Source organism: Orycteropus afer, unplaced genomic scaffold (assembly GCF_000298275.1).
Source record: "Orycteropus afer afer isolate SDZICR_OR568_19922 unplaced genomic scaffold, OryAfe1.0 scaffold00054, whole genome shotgun sequence".
NCBI classification, from domain to species: domain Eukaryota; kingdom Metazoa; phylum Chordata; class Mammalia; order Tubulidentata; family Orycteropodidae; genus Orycteropus; species Orycteropus afer.
The window spans coordinates 3,075,824-3,097,582 of NW_006921641.1; the positions used below are offsets into that span (position 1 = coordinate 3,075,824).

Here is a 21,759-nt window from a genome sequence, read left to right on the forward strand (position 1 = left end):
TTGGGACCATAGTTGCAGGGGACAAAAAGCTCAATTGGCATAACATACTATACAAAACATTGTTCTACCTCCTACTCGGCAAGTAGCGAATGGGATCTTAAAAGCTAGCAAGCTGCCATCTAGGTGCGATGATGGGTCTCTCCTCATCCAGAGGAGAATGAAGAAAATCAAAATTCATGGAAACAATTAATCCCAGAGACTGATACACCATCCAATCTGCAGCCTATATGACTATAAAACCAGAAGAACCAGATGGTGCCCGGCTACCAATGTCATCCACTTGGAAGGGGATCTATGCAGGAGATCCTTGATAGAGAGGGAGAACAATGTAGAACAAAACTCAAAATCATTTGGGGAAAAAAAAGGCAGGGGGGGGGACCAAGTTTGCTGGTCCAATAGAGTCTGGTGGAACCACTGAGACTATAGCCCCTAGCTGCCCTTCAGGTCTGGAATTGAACCCACACCCGTGGTTTCCAGCCAAACAAAAGACAGTCATATGATTTGAACATCTACCTCAGGTAGATACATTCCTTAGAAAAAACAATCACAGGAGAAAGAAGGGCTGCTTATGCACAGGGAGACAACTCAGGGGGCAGGAGTGCATGGAGGGTTGGACACTGGGAAGAGGTAACTATGGGGAGGAAGTGGGAAGGGAGCTGTTGCATTGTGGTAAACTGTGGTCAATGTAATGAGACAAAGAGTATGTGAACTACTATATGGAAAGTCAATTTGCTCTGTAAATCTTCACCCAAATCACAATAAAAAAAAAATATATATTAAAAAAAAATAAGAAAGAATGAGCTAGATCAACAGGTGCAAGCATGCAGAGCTACTTAAGTTCTTAGGTTAAACACACAAAAAAGTACAAAGCAATGTAGATTGCAAGATCCCATTTATATTATAGTACGTATTTATGGTCACCTTAAGTTGGAACTGATATGACAGCAATAACAACAACATACCTATGTTTACTTAGGCATAGAAAGATGTCTAGAAGGTCACAAATAACTGAGATTGGAAAGCAAGTAAGAGGAAAAGAAAGCTGTTGTTTCTTACTTTACACTTGTGTATTGCTTACATTTTTTATAATGAGCAGGTATTTCTATAATTAAAAAAAATAAAGAACCGTGACACAGTTTAAAAAAAAAAAAAAAAACTTTTCCACTACTAATCATGGACTTGGTCCAGAGGTCACATATAATGCTTACAGAATCTTCTATCAATACTGAAAAATAAGAAAGAAAATCATAAAAGAACTCTTTTTCAAATTATTGAAACACAAGTACAAGGTTTAGTGTACAAATCTTGATAGTAAAATACTAAGACCAATTCTTCCCCTAGTGATAGCTTACTTTTTGTTATGATATGTCCTTGCCCATTATTAACAGTGAGATAACCATATGAACTACCAGCTTTTGAGAAAGAAATGTTTCAGCTCATGCAGGAGCAATAACCTCCAGAATGGCAACAACTATCCTGTTCTGAGTCCTCCATAATCAACCAGAATAAAAATCCCCATTCCTTCAAAGTGTGTACAACTACATTAGCAAGAAGAGACGTTCTTCAGAGACATCAGGCTCTATGCAACAACCTAGAAGGTGGAACAGAAGCACTAAACATGTTATTAAGCCAATTAACTGGATGTCCTCCATGACTCTGAACCAAGGAGTCAAATTCTATGTGGTGTTTGGTTGCACATAACCAGCGTGAGCAGCTACCTTTTTGTTGTTTTTGTGGTAGTAAACATATCACACAACTTCTGCCAATACAACTTTTTTATAAATGTACACCTTATTGACAGCAACTACAATAATTGGTTATACAACCTTAATTAATGTGATTTTTCCATCACCATGAACACTCCCTCTCCCCCTCACTCCTTTTCCTGGGTAATTACTAATAAACTTTGGTCTCTGTATATTTGCCATTTCTTATCTTTTTATACAGGTGAGGTCATACAATGTTTGTCCTTCTATGATTACTTTATTCAGCATAAAAGCTTACAAGTGCCCATCCAAGACATAACAACTGATTTCTATTCACAAGAGAGTAATGGAAGAAGAGTCAGGAATATGAGGAAGATCTGGAATGTGTGGCTAACTGCCTCTATGAACAACTGTCTCTTTGCCATAAACCAAAAAAAAAAAACCAAACTCACTGCCACAGAGTCGATCCCGACTATAGCGATCCCTCCTTGGGTTTCCGAGGCGGTATCACTATGGAAGTAGATTGCCCAACCTTCCTTCCAAGGAGTAGCTGGTGGGTTTGAACCACCAGCCTTCTGGTTAGCAATCAAAATGCCTTAGGCACTATGCCACCAGAGCTTGGCTACCACGAGTGAACATTCTGATCAAAGATTCTAAACAAGAATTCTGATCAAAATGGGGAAACACAAAACAGAGCTTCAAATTCTCATAGACTCCAGACTTTCTAGAGTCATAAGGGTTGGATAAATCCCTGAAACTATAGCCTTGAGAAAATCTTTAAAAACTTATACCAAAAATATCCCCTGAAGTCTTCTAAAATCCAAACAATAACTTAGCTTAACTAGTAAAAAATGTCTGCCTCGAGCACTATGCTCTTTGTAAAACTATTTATATGGGATCTTAGTGACAAAACCAACTCAACAGATTAGACAGGAGCCTTAGGGGACAGTAAATTTATGTTAATAAGGAGGAACAACTGAGAAAAGGAGGGTAAGAATGGTTATACAATGTGAAGGTAATCAATGTCACTGAATTATACGTGCCTAAATGGTCAAATTGGTGAATGTTTTTCTGTATATATTCTCAACAACAAAACTCAAAAAAGAAAAAAGAGATATGCTAAAGAAGCTTACCTAAAAATTGTGAAATCTGAATTAATAGCCACAGCTGAGACAGTTGTGGATAGTTGAGGGGAGTTGTGAGATAGTTTAGGATGAACAGTTGCTAGTAAGAGAAAACTGCTATCTCTAACTTTGCCAATTCAATACAATGTCCTCTCAGAAATTCAAGAGTGAAGGAAAAGATTACAGCTGGGTAATTATCTCCAGAGACACACCTACATGGACATGGGCAGACCTTTGCAATTTAAACTAAAAATTTAAAAGAGAATTGAGTAAAAATTAGCAATATTATTTTAATAATAAACTAAGATAATCTAACAATAACCCTCAATGACTGAACAGAAATTACCTCACACAAGGTTAAGGCAGTTAATATGAAAGATGATGAAATTTGGTTCCTACAGATATTTTTATAACATTTTTTTTATCTGAATATAAATAAGATGCCCCTTTTGAATGATGTGCTTTCAATTAATTTGCTTCATATTTACATTACATGGATAATATACTATGGAACACACAAATATCAATATCCTAGGCATTGTTGTTGTTGTTATGTGTGGTCGAGTCAGACCCAACTCATAGTGACCCCTCCATGGGTTTCTGAGGCAGTATCACTATGGAAGTAGACTGCCCCATCTTCCTTCCGAAGAGTTACTGGTGGGTTTGAACCGCCAGCCCTCTGGTTAGCAGTCCAGTAACTTAGGCACTAGGCATTAGTAAGCTAAAATGGTCTATACTAGCCATTTCGAATCAGACAATCATATAGTCTATTATGCCAGCAATGATGAAGAGGAATGGTGTTACGTTTATTATCAAAAAGCATATTTCAAGATCTATCCTGAACTATAATGCTGTCAGTGATAGGATAATATCCATATGCCTACAAGAAAGACCTTGACTGCTAACCAGAAGGCTGGCAGTTCAAACCCACCAGCCACTCCTCGAAAGAAAGATGGGGCAATCTATCCGTAGTGATACTGCCTCGGAAACCCAAGGAGGGGTCGCTATGAGTCAGATCTGACTCGACAGCACATAACAACAACAAGAAAGACCAATTAATATGACTATTATTCAAATTTATGCACAACCACTAAAGCCAAAGATGAAGATATTCAAGATTTTTACGATCTTTTGCAATCTGAAATTGACCAAACACGCAGAACAGATGTGTTGGTAATTAGTGGTGACTGAAATGTGTAATCTGGAAATGAAAACGAAACATCAGTAGCTGGAAAATATGGCCTTGGTGACAGAAATGATACCAGAGATCACATAACAGTGTTTTGTATGATCAATGACTTAATCATTGCAAAGCCCCTTTATAAACAACATAAAAAATGACTATAAATGTGGACACCACTAGATAGAATACACAGGAATCAAATCAACATTTGTGGAAAGAGATGAGGGAGTCAGTATCATCAGTCAGAACAAGGCCAGGGGCTGACTGTGGATCAGACCATCAATTGCTCATATGCAAATTTAAGCTGACACTGAAGAAAATTAAAACAAGTCCCAAGAGCCAAAATATGACCTGAAATATATCCCATTTGAATTTAGAGACCATGTGAAGAACATATTTGATGCATTAAACACCTGTGACCAAAGACCAGATATGATGAGTCAAAGAATGACATGAAGAACATTATACATGAAGGAAGCAAAAGGTCATTAAAAAGACAAGAAAGGAAGAATAGACCAAAATGGATGTCAGAAGAGACTTTGAAACTTGGCTCTTGAACGGAGAGTAAAAGCTAAAGCAAATGGAAGAAATGATGAAGTAAAATAGCCAAAAAGAAGATTTCAGAGGGCAGCTAGAGAACAAAGTAGTATAATGAAATGTGCAAAGACCTGGAGATGGAAAATCAAAGGGGAAGAACACTCTCAGCATTTCTCAAGCTTAAAGAACTGAAGAAAACATTCAAGCCTCCAGTTGCAGTATATAAAGACTTTAATGGCAAAATAGTGAATGATGCAGAAAGCATCAAAAGAAGATGGAAGGAATACACAGATACACTGTACCATAAAGGAGTGGTTGACATTCAGCCATTTCAGGAAGAAGCATATGATGCAGAACCAATGGTATTGAAGGAAGAAGTTCAAGCTGCACCGAAGGAAGTGGCAAAAAACAAGGCTCCAGGAATTGATGGAATACCCATTGAGATGTTTCAAAAAATGGATGCAGCACTGGTGGCACTTACTCCAAAAAATTTGGAAGACAGCTACCTGGCCAACTGACTGGAAGAGATAGATATTTGTGCCCATTCCAAAGAAAAGTGATGCAACAGAATGTGGAAATTATTTAACAGTATCATTAATATCACACACAAGTAAAAATCTGCTGAAGACAATTCAACAGTTGCAGCAATACACTAACAGGGAAGTGCCAGAAAGTCAAGCCAGATTCAGATGAGGACGTGGAATAAAGGATATTACTGCTGATGTCAGATGGATCTTGGCTGAAAGCAAAAAATACCAGAAAGATGTTTACCTATGTTTTACTGGGGAGCTCTGATCGCATAGTACCTAAGGCATTTGACTGCTAACCAGAAGGCTGGCGGTTCAAACCCACCAGCCACTCCTCAGAAGGAAGATTGGGCAATCTACTTCCATAGAGATACCACCCTGGAAACCCAAGGAGTCGCCGCTATGAGTTGGAACCAACTTGATGGCAGTGAGTTTGGTTTTTTTTTTTTTTGGGTCTATGTTTTATGGTCAAAGGCATTTGACTATGTAGATCATAACAAATTATGGATAACACTGCAAAGAATCGCAATTCCAGAACACTCAATTGTGCTCATGAGGAACCTGTACATAGACCAGGAGGCTGTCATTTGAACAGAACAAGGGGATACTGCATGGTTTAAAATCAGGAAAAGATCAGGGTTGTATCCTTTCACCATACTTAATCAATCTATATGCTGGGTAAATATAAGAGAAGTCAGATTGTATGAAGATGAATGCGGCATCAGCATCAAAGGAAGACTCATTAACAACCTGCAATATGCAGACAACACAACCCTGCTTACTGAAAATGAAGAAGACCTGAAGTACTTACTGATTAAGATAAAAGATTATAGCCTGCAATATGGGTTACACCTCAACATAAAGAAAACAAAAATCTTCACAACTAGAACAATAATCAACATGTTGAAAAATTGAGAAAAGACTAAAGTTGTCAAGGATTTGCTTGGATTCAAAATCAACATCCATGGAAGCAGCAGTCAAGAAATCAAAGGACATATTGCACTGGACAAATCTGCCGCAAAGACCTCTTTAAAGTGTTTAAAAGCAAAGACTAATGTGTGCCTGATCCAAGCCATGGTATTTTCAACAGCTTCAAATGTATGCGAGAGCATGCAGCCAAGTGCAATGAATAAGGACAACCACAGAAGAACTGATGCTTTTGAATCATGGTTAATGAAAAATATTGAAGGTACCATTGACTGCTGGAAGAACAAACAAATCTGTCTGGGGGAAGTACAACCTAAATGTTCTTTAGCAGTAAGCATGGCCAGACTTCATCTCTCATACTTTGGTCATGTTGTGGGAAGGGACCAGTCCCTGGAGAAGGATATCATGCTAGGTAACATAGAAGGTCAGCAAAAAGGGGAAGACCCTCAATGAGATGGATTGACACAGTGGCTACAATGATGGCCTCAAATATAGCAAGGATTCTGAGGATGGTGCAGGACCAGACAGTGTTTTGTTCTTTTGTACATATGGTGGCTATGAGTTGACAACATGCCAACAATCAACTCGACAGTACCCAACAACAACACTACTTTCACCATACCGAAAGAAAGAAGAAGAATTTACTGGTAGAGAAGATTTACTGGTAGAGAGATGAAGTCTGGCCATTTCTGAACTTGAATTGGTCTGTTGCTTCCCTAAGAAACCCCTTCATCTGTGAGTTCTGTGTTGTTAGAGTTATCCACCTGGGGTATTTCTGTTGGGAGCAGCAGGAAGTAATTTTCTGGGAAGTTCACTCTCTCTCAGGTGTGTAGAACTCTCATGTTGGGATTGGTTGGTTTGGACCACTCTGCCAGGGCTCAAAAAGAGCCCTCCTACAGGCAGAGGGAGTCTCTTTGACTGCTGGCTGGGAAAGATGTGCTGCTGAGAGAAACACGCTCCTGAGAGACGTGAAAGACACACACTGCTGAGAGAGTTTACAAAGACTTATGGCTAGAAAAGCCACACTATGTAATTTAAGACACTGCAACTACCCAGGCAAATTGTGCCAAGGCACTGGATATGTATTTCTTCAACAGTATTATGACAAGATTAAGCTTTTCCCTAAGAGCTCCTTCCAGCTTTATTTTTGCTTTCTTTCAGCTTTCATCATTTTATCACTTTACATAGCCAGAGAAAGGAACAGATTTTCAGAGCAAAACTAAAACCACAATTTAAGGAAACCAAAGACATCATTATACAGATAGAGAGACAGAGACACAGAGAGAGATATATACAAGCCAAACCAAACCCACTGCCATCAAGTCGATCCCAACTCATAGTGACCCTGTAGGTGAGAGTAAAACTGCCCCAGAGGGTTACCCAGGCTGAAAATCTTTACAGAATCAGATTGCAGCATCTTTCTTCTGTTGAGTGGTGCTATAAGTTCAAACCACCAACCTTCTAGTTGGCAGGCAAGTGCTTTAACCACTGCACCACCAGTGCAGTGTGTGTGGGTGGGGGGGATGTGTGTGTGTGTGTGTGTGTGTAGTCAGTCTGCTTCTGTAAAGATTTATATACACTTATAATGTATTCCAGTACTACTTATATTAAGAAGGCTAAAACTGCAACACAAGACATTTAAATTGTTTTCTATAATGCAAACATATATATTATGTGTAGTTTCCTTGAACAAGATCATACACTTATTTTAAGAAAATATGCATATTTTCTCATTTTAACACTTTACAGTTTTACTGTGAAATGAATTTTTAATAAATAAAATATAAAATAATGGATGTAATGTATCATGAATAATTTAAGATGCTGATCATGAAACTACATCTTTCCCTTCCTTCTCTATTGTAGAAGGGGGCCAGCTTTAGGGAGCTGAGTTAACAGATTGTGTCCAGCTATCCGCTTATTCAAAGTCTGCTACCATCAAAGTGTGCACCTCACTGGAACTCATGCCCCTTCCCAAGGCAGCCTGTATCCAGTGGGGGTAACTAGGTAAACTACCTCTTAAATTTATCTTTCCTCTCTACCCATACTGAGTCTTCTCTCGGTAGAGCTACTAAAGTAGCCCCCTAATTGAGCCCCTATTCTTCACAGTGCACCAACACTATCTTCAATGTTATGACTTTTATCTTATCTTCCATAGTTTCTCTTACTGAGAAAAGAATATCCAAATACTTTAGATCTACGTGAAAGGTGGCCCTGGAAATAGAATAATCTGCCTTTCCAATATTATTGCCACCAACACGTATCTCCCTTTCTAAGTCAGCTCTTCCTTCTTCCTACCACCTGACATTTATAAACTATACTGTATTATCTTTAAAATGATTATTTAATAAACCTATAAATAGTTCACTCATAATTGTTTTAGATTACATTATTTATTTCTTTCTAGTGTTCTGAGGTAAACATCTAAGTCAACTCTCCATAAAATAAGAAACGTATGGACTTAGGGGATGGCTTGAACCCTCCCTTCATCATTTATATGCTGGGCAGGATGGCTACATAACAAGAGATCAAACAAAAATCAGTGCTAATTGTGTACTTTCAGGAATGCACAATCTTAAACAAAGGGAACTCTTTCATCTAACTAGAGTATGTTGTGGTTATTGGTGCCAGTGATTTGTTTCCAACTCATGTTGTGTTGTTGTTGTTATGTGCCGTCAAGTCGGCCCCGACTCATAGCGACCCCTCCTTGGGTTTCCGAGGCAGTATCACTACGGAAGTAGGATTGCCCAACCTTCCTTCCGAGGAGTGGCTGGTGGGTTTGAACCGCCAGCCGTCTGGTTAGCAGGCAAGCAACTCACAGTGACCCTATATACAACAAAACAGAACACTGCCCAGTCCTGCACCATCCTCAGTCCTCGCTATGCCTGAGCCCACTGTTGCAGTCACTGTGTCAATCCATCTCATTGAGGGTCTTCCCCTTTTTTGCTGACCCTCTACTTTACCCAGCATGATATTCTTCTTCAGGGACAGTCTCTAATGACAACTTACCAATGTAAGTAAGCTGAAGTCTGGCAATTTTCACTTCTAAGGAGCATTCCGGCCATATCTCTTCTGAGGCAGATTTGTTCAATTTTCTGGCAGTCCAGGGTATTTTTAATATTCTTCACCAACACTACAATTCAAATGCATTCACTCATATTCGGCATTCCCTATTCATTGTCAAGCTTGCACATGCATATAAGGTAACTGAGAATTTCATGGCTTGGGTGAAGAGCACATTAGTCTTCAAAGTGAAATCTTTGCTCTTAATCATTTTAAAGAGGTCTTTTGCAGCAGATTTGTCCAGTGCAATACAGCATCTGATTTTTCTTTTTCTTTTTTTTTATTGTTCCTGAGGTGGAAATTTACAGAGCAGAGCTTGTTTTACATTGAACATTTTGTGTACAATTGTGTACACTCCCCAATTACCATCCGTAACTCTAACCCACTCTCCTCCCCTCCCTTCCCAGTAACACTCCCCACAATTTATCAAGATGTTGCTTATTGGTCCAGTTGTGAGGATTTTTGTTTTATTTATGTTGAAATGTAACCCATACTGAAGGCTGTAGTCTTTGATTTCATCAGTAAGTACTTCAAGTCTTCTTCACTTTCAGCAAGCAAAGTTGTGTCATCTGCACATCATAGGTTGTTAATGAGTCTTCCTCCAATCCTGACGCTACATTCTTCTTCATGTAATCCAGTTTCACTGATTATTTACTCAGCATACAGATTAGTAAATATGGTGAAATGATACAACCTCAACACACATCTTTCCTGATTTCAAACATATTAGAATGTTAGTTTGCTTTAAATAATAATATATAATAAGATAAACTTTTATTTTGGAATCATCTGAGATTTATGTAGATTTGAAATTCTTACAAAATAAAAATGAACTAAAAAATATCACTTCCATTGACTTTATGAAATCCTACATTTTCTGAGATTCTTCTTTATAATCAATTTGTATCATGGTTAGTTTATCAGACAATCTATGAAAGAGAGTAAATAATAGTTGGAAAGGAATAAACATTAATATTAAATGGAGAATGATGCCTGAATATAGATTAATTTTACATGTGGTCAGTGAATATTTTTGCATTAGAATAAATTTTACTTTCTTACACAACTTACACATGTGGAATTGCTCATTTTTTAAAATTGACCCTTTCACTGTCCCTTTTAATGACCGCCATAAACCTAAAATTTAAGTAATATCATTAGCCACACTTACAGATGAGGAAAAGGAAGATTAGGAAAGTTAAATATTATGGTCACAAAGCTACTAAGTGACAAAGCTGGGCTTTGGAGCCAAGTAGTTAAATTCTGGAAACTACACTCTAAATAGTAACAGTATTTGAGTAAAACTAAAATCATCTCACTCTTTTATATTCACAATATACATGCATGCTTACTGATAGTTATAAAGAGTTGGTGAGAATAAAAATTGCCACATTTTTTCCTACCTGTGTCTGCTTCACTGCCCGTTCCACTCGACGTGTGCTTCCTCTCTCAAGTTTTGTCCGGAGGATCAAAGCTGATGTCTGAATGGCCCAGAACTTTGGTTGTGACAGCAAACACTGACAAGAGAGAAGGAAGAAAAGGGGACATAAAAAGAGATAAGTGTCAGGAAACCTCCCCTTCCCAAGCCAGGCAGTGGACATTTAAGTGAGAGTCTGGGCATGAATGGACAAGGAGGGTCCAGGATTCCTTAAGTGTGTGCTTCTCCTGAGGTGTGACAATGAAGGAAGAACTCAGAAATTTTAGCCATCCCCACCTGTATTCTATGTTCTTTGTACTAAGTTATTCTAGCACATTAACAGGGAAAAGTTAACGAAAAATCACTTAAAAAAAAAAAAAAGAAGAAGAAGAAAGATGAATGAGGCAGTCCCACTCTGAACTCTGAACGCTGTTGTTGTTGTTGTTATGTGCAGACGAGTCGGACCCAACTAATAGCAACCCCTCCTTGGGTTTCCGTGGTGGTACCACTACAGAAGTAGATTGCCCAACCTTCCTTCCCATGAGTGGCTGGTGGGTTTGAACCGCCAGCCTTCTGGTTAGCAGTCAAGTGCCTTAGGCACTATGCTACCAGAGCTCCATCTGAACACATCTAAATGCAGATTTGAAGTCTTCTTAATTAATAATGATAAAACATGTATTTTCAAATATTCTCCTGAAAAATGTTTTCATTTAAGTAGAGTCATTACTTAATCTAGATGATCCAATAAATCACTTGCAAAATAAATCACAAAGTTCCGGTAAGATGGCAGAATAGGCAGAAAGACTGCACAGATCCTCTTCAACAAAGAAAAGGGGAACCAATTAACACAGATACAGAAGATAATCCTGGAACCCTGAGCACTGAAGGGAAGGATATAGAAGTGGCCTAAACTCCAACTAGCAGAAGAATTTGCATGAAAACATCAAAAAGGAGCTGCGGTCTGGGAGCGATTCTGAGGGCACAGACAGCTTGGATATTGCCAAGTGGTGGTAGGACCTAAGAATTAACCTAAAAATCAGCCCTGGTAGCCAGGGACTGCAGAGAGGACTGCTCTGGTGGCTGGTGAATAAAAGGGAAAGCAGTGGAGAGGAAGGCGGGCTAAGCTGTGGATTTTTGCCTGTCCAGAGGGTGCAGCCATTTTGAATGCTTACAAGCAATTTGACCATTTTGGATATTTAAACCAACAGCGTTCTCCCAGATTCCAGGGACTTAAAAACAGGCTCCATTTTCCAGGAATCGCAAGGACATTCCAGACGTGGATAGCTAGAAAGGTGCGACATTCCCCTTGTTACTCTTATACCCCATACCTCTTGGTGAATGGAGACGCAGCCATCCCTCACTCCCACACACCTTCTGGGCCAGCAGAAATTCCATCCCACTCTGTGTGATCAGACAGAGCCTGGGTGCCCTGCCCCAATATTTTTTTTTCTTTCTTTTTTCTGTTTCTTAGTTTCTTTTTCTCTATTTTAAAACTACTATTATTATTAACTTTGTTCTTTTTACTATTATTCTTTGTTATTCCTCTCCAAGGTTCTAGTTTTCACCTTTATTTTCTTTTCCCTATTCCTGGTTGCAATTCTTTTTTTCTTTCTCATGGTTAACCCCATTTCTTATGTTTCTTTTTATGTTTTTCCCATTTTTTCTTCATTATTCTCCTTCTCAACCTTTTCTCTCTTACTGCCCTCTCCCTAGATATATAAAACCCTGAAAGAGAAAAATTATCAAACAAAAATTGTATACCCAGCAAAACTGTCCCTCAAATATGATGGTGAAATTAGGAGACTTCCAGATAAGCAGAAACTAAGAGAATTTGTTAAAACCAGACCAACCTTACAAGAGATACTAAAGGGAGTCCTTTGAACAGAGAACCAAAAATAGCAAATAACAACCGACCATTAATACACAAGATGACAGAACCTACAAAACAATACAGCTATGGAGGTACCCAAAGCAAAATTAGCTTACAATATTGTAAACAGGGAATCAGGCACCTCAATTGGCAAAGGAGGACAACTACAAACCAAAAAGAGGGAAAATACTGTGTAGTTACAGAACTTCTAAATGGTGAGGAAGTCAAGAGAGTTGCAAGATAGATGGACTCTCTAAACATGGGGAGAAAATTAAAATTTAAATCACAGAAAAACGATAACCTTCATGTCACAATAAAAAAGAGGACAAGCACAAATATTCAGCAAATACTAAAACAAAAGCAATAAAGAAAATGAAAACATGATCCATAAACATAATGAGCTTAGCACAGAAAATAACACGGAACACGGAACAAAGGGACACCATGAAACAACACATAAAACAAAATGACAACAACCAATACAGACTTACTGTAATTACACTGAACGTTATTGGATTAAATGCACCACTCAAGAGATGGAGAGTTGCAGACTGGATAAGAAAACAAAACCTATCACTATGCTGTCTACAAGAGACACACCTTAGAGACAAAGACAAAAATAGACTAAAAATCAAAGGTTGGAAAAAGATGTATCAAGCAAATGACAACCATAAAAGAGCAGGACTGGCAATATTAGTCTCTGATCAAATTGACTTTAAGACAAAAACCACCATATGAGACAAAGATGGGCATTATACAATGATTAAAGGATTGATTGAGCATGAAGATATAACCAGAATAAATATCTATGGACACAATGAAAGAGTTCCAAAATACATAAATCAGACTTTAAAACAGTTGAAAAGGCAAATAAATGATTCCACAGTCATAATGGGAGACTTTAGTACACTACACCACTTTCAATGAAAGACAGAACAACTGGAAAGAAATTCAACAAAGACACAGAAGAGCTAAACAATACAATCCACAAACTTGACCTTATAGACATCTACAGAGCACTTCACCCAACAACCGCACAGTATACATTCTTTTCCAATGCATATGGAACATTTTCCATGATAGACCATATGTTAGGCCATAAAGCAAGCCTTAATAAATTTAAAAACACTGAAATACTGCAAAATACTGCAAAGCATTTTCTCAGATCATAATGCTATCAAATTAGAAATAACAATAGGAAGATCAACAGGAAAAGAATAAACACACAGAAACTGAACAACACTCTCCTTAAGAAAGACTGGGTAAGAGAAGAAATAAATATTAAAATTAAAAAATTCCTTGAATCAAATGAGAATGAAAACACAACATACCAAAATCTTTGGGACACAGCAAAAGCAGTGATCAGAGGCTTTATAGCAATAAATGCACACATCAAGAAAGAAAAGAGAGCCAAAATCAATACTTTAAACCAACATTCCCAACAATTAGAAAAGGAACAGCAAAAAAGTCACCAAAAAAAGGAAATAAAAAAGATTCAAGCAGAAATCAATGAAACAGAAAATAGAAGGGCAATAGAAAAAATCAACAAGACCAGAAGTTGGTTTTTTGACAAGATCAATGAAGTTGACAAACCATTGGCAAATTTAACAAAGGAAAAGAGGGAGAAATACAAATGACATAAATAAGAAACAAAATGGGTGACGTCACAACAGAACCAACTGAAATAAGAAGGATAATATCAGAATACTATGAAGAACTGTACTCCCACAAATTTGAAAATCTGGAAGAAATGGACAGATTTCTAGAAAAATCACCACTCACCTAAACTAACACAGACTGATGTGGAAAAGTTGAAGAGAGCCATAACAAATGAAGAAACTGAACAGGTCACCAAAAAATTAGGAACAAAATAAAGACCTGGCCCAGACGGTTTCACTGGTCTACCAAACATCCAGAGAAGAACTTTTATCAATCCTACTCAAACTATTCCAAAACACAGAAAAGCATGGAATCCTCCCTAACTCATTTCATGAAGCAAGTATAACCTTGATAATCAAAATTAGGCAAAGACATCACTCTAAAGGAAAACTACAGAGAAATATCCCTCATGAATATACATGCAAAAATCTTCAAAAGAAATCCTAGCCAATAGACTACAAGAACATAACAAGAAAATGATTCATTATGACAAAGTGGGTTCATATCAGGTATGCAAGGATGGTTCAACATTAGAAAAACAATCAGTGTTATTCACCACCACAAATTAAACAAAGGAGAAGAACCACATGATCATTTCAATTGATAAAGAAAAGGCATTTGATAAAATCCAACACCCATTCCTGATCAAAACCCTCAGCAAAATAGGATAGAAGGGACATTCCTCAACATAATAAAAGGCATTTATGCAAAACCAACAGCCAACATTACCCTCAATGGAGAAAGACTGAAACCACTCCTCTTGAGAAAAGGAACCAGACAAGGATGCCCGCTATCACCACTTCTATTCAACATTGTACTGGAAGTCCTAGCCAGGGCCATAAGGAAAGAAAGGGAAATTAAAGGTTACCAGGGGTGGGAGGGGACGGGAGGGAAAACAGATAGGTAGAGATAAGTATTGATTTGGATGAAGAGAAGGGCAATGTCCCAAATGTAAGTGATCAACATGGTGGCATTGAGGAAGAGGAAGACAGAGAGAGGGACAATGGGAGGTACAGACAACAAAGATGAACCCTTTTGCACATACAGTATGCACTGTCAGTGAAGGCAAACAAGGGTATATGGGTGGATAGAAGGGTGGACAGACTGAACTATTAGGTAAGTTTATAAAGCAGGGAGTGTACCAAAGACCATGTATAGGGTTGGCAGACAATGGTCCTATAAGTGTGTTTGTATGATCTGTTAAGAATTCCCAAATATATAGTAGAGCTGACAAGGGACAAGGTTGTAGTCACTTCCTGGTCACAGCCAGCTACCCAGAGAGACCGAGCAGTTGAACCGGTGAGCTCGGGACCATAGTCGCAGGGGACATCAAGCTCAATTGGCATAACACACTACACAAAATGTTGTTCCACCTCCTACTTTGGTGAATTGCGACTGGGATCTTAAAAGCTTGAAAGCTGCCATCTAGATGCAACGATGGGTCTCTCCTCGTCCAGAGCAAAGAACAATGAAAAAAGCTAAAGATTCATGGAAACAATTAGTCCTAGAGATTGGTACACCATCCAATCTGCAGCCTATATGACTATGAAACCAGAAGAACTAGATGGTGCCTGGCTACCACTGTCAACCACTCGGAGGGGGATCTATGTAGGAGATACTGGATGGAGAGGGAGAACAATGTGGAACAAAACTCAAAATCATTTAGAAAAAACAAATGTGGAGACCAGGTTTGCTGGCCTGATGGAACCACTGAGACTATGGCCCCTAGCTGCCCTTCAGGTCTGTAATTGAACCCACACATGTGCCTTCTAGCCAAACAAAAGACTATGAGCTGACCATTTGAGCTGAACATTTACCTGAGGTAGATACACTCCCTGGAGAGAAAAATCATGGAAGAAGGGCTGCTTATGCACAGGGAGACAGCTCAGGGGGCAAGGGTGCATCGAGGGATGGACAAAGGGAAGAGGTAAGTATCAGGAGGAAGTGGGAGGGGAGCTGTTGGATTGGAGTAAACTGTAGTCAATGTCATGAGACAAAGTGTATGTGAACTGCTATAGGGAAAGTGAATTTGCTTTGTAAATTTTCACCCAAATCACAATTAAAAATAAAAAGAAATTGAAGAGATTAGTAATAATATAAAACTCAAGTACTTTTCTAATGACTCTTTTTGTCTTGGAAAATACAGTTCATTAAAAATACATGAACATTTAAAAAAAAGAAAAATCAGGATCTCTCCAGATAACCAACGCTCTAAACTAGAGTTTATTATAACATAAGCTAATAAATCTTTTTGTCTCATGGGTTACATAATTTTGAGAAAATAAACTTCATGAAAGTAAATACTATCATTCACAAATTTGAAATAAATTTTTTAAATCACCCAAACTTGGAAATGAAAACAAATTATTAGTAATCTGACATCTTTCAACTTTGGAAACATTTTAATTCATAGACACAAATGCAAATCAAACCTAAAGAATACAGAATGCTCAAGAAATGAAGTTTTCTTCACTTACAGACAAAAAGAAAAATTACTTTGTCAATTTGTTTTGTGGAAAACGATCCAAAACATATGAGGAAAATGCATTCTGACCTGGATAAGGATACAGACTCCTATTTTAGTTAAAATGATTTCCTATAGTTAGGAATATTGGGATCAAACAGAACCTGGAATGTGCACATATTGAAACCTAACCCCAGAAAAAAGCTGTGACTGCCATAAATTGCTGTTGTTGTTGTTGTTATGTGCTGTCGAGTCAGCCCCGACTCATAGCGACCCCTCCTTGGGTTTCCGAGGCAGTATCACTACGGAAGTAGAATTGCCCAACCTTCCTTCCGAGGAGTGGCTGGTGGGTTTGAACCGCCAGCCTTCTGGTTAGCAGTCAAGTGCTTTAGCCGCTATGCTACCAGAGCTCCTTAAATTGCTGTTACTTAAGTGCCAAGCAGATTTTTCACTCCTAGTGACCCCATGTGACAGAACTATCCCCACAGGGTTTTCTAGGCTATAATCTTTACAGGAGCAGATCACTAGGTCTTTCTCCAATGGAGTCACTGAGTGGATCTGAACTGCCAAGCTTTCAGTTAGCAGTAGAGCACTTAACCATTGCATCATTTGAACTCCTTACAGAATATAGTAGAAACTACTGTATAAAAACACAAATGTGGTGGGAAATAAAGTACAAGTTTTGGGTGAGTGAAAAGAGGGGCAAAATGAATCATTACACAATAGTAATTCCTTGGTCAATGAACAGATTTAAGCTATCTTTGATGATGACTTGGAATCCAATTTGTCAGAAAAATAACTTTAGTGAAGGTTAATGCAAACAAAGAAAGTGGAAAGCTGACTACATCCTTGATAAGCGTTTGCTGCTCCATGATCTGCTTAATGTTTTTAAAAGTCAGGTGCAGAAAGCATCCCAGTTAATAGGAGTCCAATTAATCACTTATAAAGCACCAGGCAACTTTTAAGATTCCAAAGCCTTGACTTCATTCCCAAACAATTAAAACAGATCTGGGAGAGCAAGATCTGGGAATCAGCCAAGGTTAAGAACTACTAGGCAAAGATAATTCAAGTACTTGTCTTTAGCCATATATATTTATGATTCCAAATTCGCATTAATGGTTAGCAAGAAATCTTTCAATGGAACATGAACTATTTCACAGTACCTAACATTCCTTGTATACACCCAGCTCATGTTATGCATTTGTATTACCTGACTGGAAATTCATTAGTATGACGTGGCTACTTCATTAGTAACAAAAGTTCTAACACCTTGTCTCTTGAGCTCCATAAATTTTTTTTTAATATTTTTGAACACCCCCATCCAATAAACTTTGGCTCATTTACATAGCTAAAGGAAGTTAAGCATCATCCTGGAAGTGGATGTTATTACCCAGGGAACACAGGGAAGTAGAAGAATGTAAGAGGACTAGGTAAAGAACCTTCGGACACAGCTATATTAAAGGAAGAGTGGAAGAAGAGGAGTTGGCAAAGATACACAGGGAGGCAAGGAAAAGAATGAAAAAGAAATGGAGTCTTAATGAGGTGTGTTTATTAATTAATTAACTCAAGAATTTCTAGAGTACTTATCCTATATGAGGTGCTGTTCTAGGCTTCAAGGATATGGTAGCAAGGACAATAAACAAGGTTCCTGCCCTCACTAATCTTGCAATCTAATGAAATGTCCATTAAAAATCTCATTCTAGAAGAAAAACTAATTTTGGAAATTATAATACTTTATATTTCCTTGAAATATAGTTTGTAAGATTAAGTCATAACCTTATCTTTTAAGCCTCCATTATCTTACATCTGCAAAATTTTTTAAAACATCAATTTACCAATATGAATAGGTATGTTATTAGGTACTGCTGCGTCGGTTCCGACTCATAGTGACGCAGTGTGACAGAGTAGAACTGCCCCAGAGGGTATCCTAGGCTGTAATCTTTACAGAAGGAGCTCTGGTAGCATAGTGGCTAAAGCACTTGACTGCTAACCAGAAGGCTGGCGGTTCAAACCCACCAGCCACTCCTCGGAAGGAAGGTTGGGCAATTCTACTTCCCTAGTGATACTGCCTCGGAAACCCAAGGAGGGGTCACTATGAGTCGGGGCCGACTCGACGGCACATAACAACAACAACAACAACAATCTTTACAGAAACAGACAAGTGTATATGGTACTAAAAAGATATGAATGATGAAATAAATGACATTTAAAAAACTACTGAAAATGTGTAACACTTTTCCAGTAAGATCAGGAATAAGATAAAGATCTCACTTTCACAACTGTTATTAAACAGTGTACTGGAAGTTCAAGCCAGAGCTAGAGGAAAGAAAGGAATAAAAGGCATCCAGAATTGGAAAGGAAGAACTAAAACTATATTCACAGATGACATAGTTTTAAATACAGAAAATCCCAAATTTCCACAAGTAAGCTACTAAAGCTAATAAAAAAAATTCAGTAAAGTTGCAGGATACAAAATCAACACACAAAAATCAGTTGTGTTTCTATATGCTAGAAATGAGCAATATGAAAAGAAATTTTTTTTAAAAGTCCATTTATAATAGCATCCAAAATAATAAACTACACAGGAATAAAGTTAACCAAGGAGGAAAAGACTTATACGTGAAAAACTATACAACATCACTGAAAGAAATTAAAGAAGACCTACATAAATGGAAAGGCATCCCTTATTCTTAGATGGGAAGACATAATATTGTTAAGATGGCAATACTACCCAAATCGATCTATAGATTCAACACAATCTCTATAAAAATTTCAACAGTTCTTTTTTGTATAAAAGGAAAACCTATTCTCAAATTTATTTGGAATTGCAAAGACCCAAACCAATCTTGAATAAGAACAATAAAATAGGAGAATTCACACTTCCTAATGGGAGCTCTGGTAGCATAGTGCCTAAGGCACTTGACTGCTAACCAGAAGGCTGGTTAGCACCAGACACTCCTCGGAAGGAAGGTTGGGCGATCTACTTCTGTAGTAATACTGCCTCAGAAACCCAAGAAGGGGTCGCTATGAGTCAGGTGTTACTCGATTGCACATAACAACAACAACACAACAATTTCAAAATGTATTACAAAGCTACAGTAACCAAAACTGTGGTATTGGTATTAGGACAGACATATAGACCAAGGAATAAAACTGAGAGTTCAGAAATAAATCCATTCATTTATAGCCAAATGATTTTCAACAAGGATGCCACGATCATTCAATAAGAAAAGAATATTCTCTTCAACAAATGGAGCTGGAACAACTGAATTTCCACATGCGAAAGAAATGAAGTGGAACCGCTACCTCACACCATAAACAAAAATTAACTCAAACTGAATCAGGAACTTAAGCATAAGCACTAAACCATAATATTCTTAGAAGAAATCATAGGGATAAATCTTCATGACTTTGATTTAGCAATGGGTTGTTAGATGTGACACCAAAAGCAAATACAATAAATTGGACTTCATCAAAATAAATCACTTTAAGCATCAAAAGATATTATCAAGAAAGTAAAAATGGGAGGGAAATATTTGCAAATCATATATTTGATAAAGGTTTAAAACCTAGCATATATAAAGAACTACTTCCACTCAACAACAAAAAGACAAACAACGCAATTTAAAAACAAAGAACTAATAAAATAAATGAATAATATAAAATTTGGGATTTTCAGTATATAGAATCATGTCATCTGTGAATATAGTTTTAGTTCTTCTTTTCCAATTTTGGGTGCCTTTTATTCCTTTCTTTCCTCTAGCTCTGGCTTGAACTTATAGTACATTGTTTAGTAACAGTTGTGAAAGTGAGAATCTTTACCTTATCCCTGATCTTAGCACATTTACACATTTTCAGTAGTTTTTTAAATGTCATCTATTTATTTATTATTTTTCTGTATGTTCTTCTCCAAAGAACATACACAAATGGCCAGCAAACATGTGAAAAATAATCTTTAACATCATTAGTCATTGTTGTTGTTGTTGTTATGTGCCATCAAGTCAGGCCCAACTCATAGCAACCCCTCCTTGGGTTTGAACCGCCAGCCTTCTGGTTAGCAGTCAAGTGCCTTAGGCACTATGCTACCAGAGCTCCCTCATTAGTCATTAGGGAAATAAAAATCAAATAAGATACTTACTTATTCCCACTAAAACTCACTACCATCGAGTCAATACTGACTCACAGCAACCCCCACTGGGTTTCCAAAACTGTATATCTTTATGGAAGAAGTTCACCTCAACTGTCTTCTGTTGAGTGGCTGGTGAACTTGAACCAGGGCCTATTTCATTAGCAGCCAAATGCCTTAACCACTACACCACCAGAGCTCCCCCATAGGATGCTATTATCAGAAAACAAGTATTGGTGAAGATGTGGAGAAACTGGAACCCTTGTCCATTGATGGTGAGATTATAAAATGCATTACAAGTTAAACATAGAATTACTATATGACTCAGCAATTTTACTCCCAGGTATATTCCCAAAACACCTGAAAACAGATATTTGTACACCAATGTTCATTACAACATGATTCACAATAGTCAAAAGATAGAAACAAGCCAAATGTCCAACAATAAATGAATGAATAAACAAAATATTTTATACATGCAATGAGATATGATTCAGCCATAAAGAGAAATGAAGTACTGATACATGCCACAACAGAGATGGATCTTAAAAACATTATGCTAAATGAAATAAGGCTAGATCTCTAGAACAGACAAATCCATAGAGAAAGAAAGTAGATTAGTGGTTACCGGAGGCTGGGAGAAGGGAGACCAAAACTAAACCATTTAGAATTGAGTCAATTCCAACTCATAGCAACCCTGTAGGACAGAAGAGCACTGCCCCCTATGATTTCCAAGGCTGTAAATCTTTACAGAAGCAGACTGCCTCATCTTTCTCCCCTGGATCAGATGGTGGGTTCGAACTGCCAACCTATTGGTTAGAAGCTGAATGCTTTAACTACTGAACCACCAGAGCTTCTCAGGGTAGAAGTGAGGAGTTACTGCTTAACGGGTACAGACTTTCTGTTTGATGTAATGAGATATTTTGGAAATAAATGGTAGTGATGGTTGCACAACACTGTGAATACAAATAAATATCACTAAACTATTCACTGAAAAATGGTTAAAAGTCACAAATTCTATGCCATATATATTTTATCACAGTTAAAAATGCAGTTTAAGCATAGGCACTGACAAAGGCGGGCTTGTGCTTACTCACTGATCTGCACTGAACACGTTCCCTTGTTACCCTACCGAGAGGGACCAGGTCTTCGGGAG

At 37.8% G+C, this 21,759-nt stretch overlaps 1 protein-coding gene across 1 annotated transcript in view; it reads right to left on the reverse strand.

Moving 5' to 3' along the window:
- Positions 1–21,759, reverse strand: part of TTC27 (tetratricopeptide repeat domain 27) — a 393,959-nt gene that overhangs the window by 189,968 nt on the left and 182,232 nt on the right. The window contains exon 10 of the mRNA XM_007938793.2: positions 10,471–10,584. Within this exon, the coding sequence (XP_007936984.1) occupies positions 10,471–10,584 (114 nt within the window). The remainder of the gene's footprint in view (positions 1–10,470; positions 10,585–21,759) is intronic.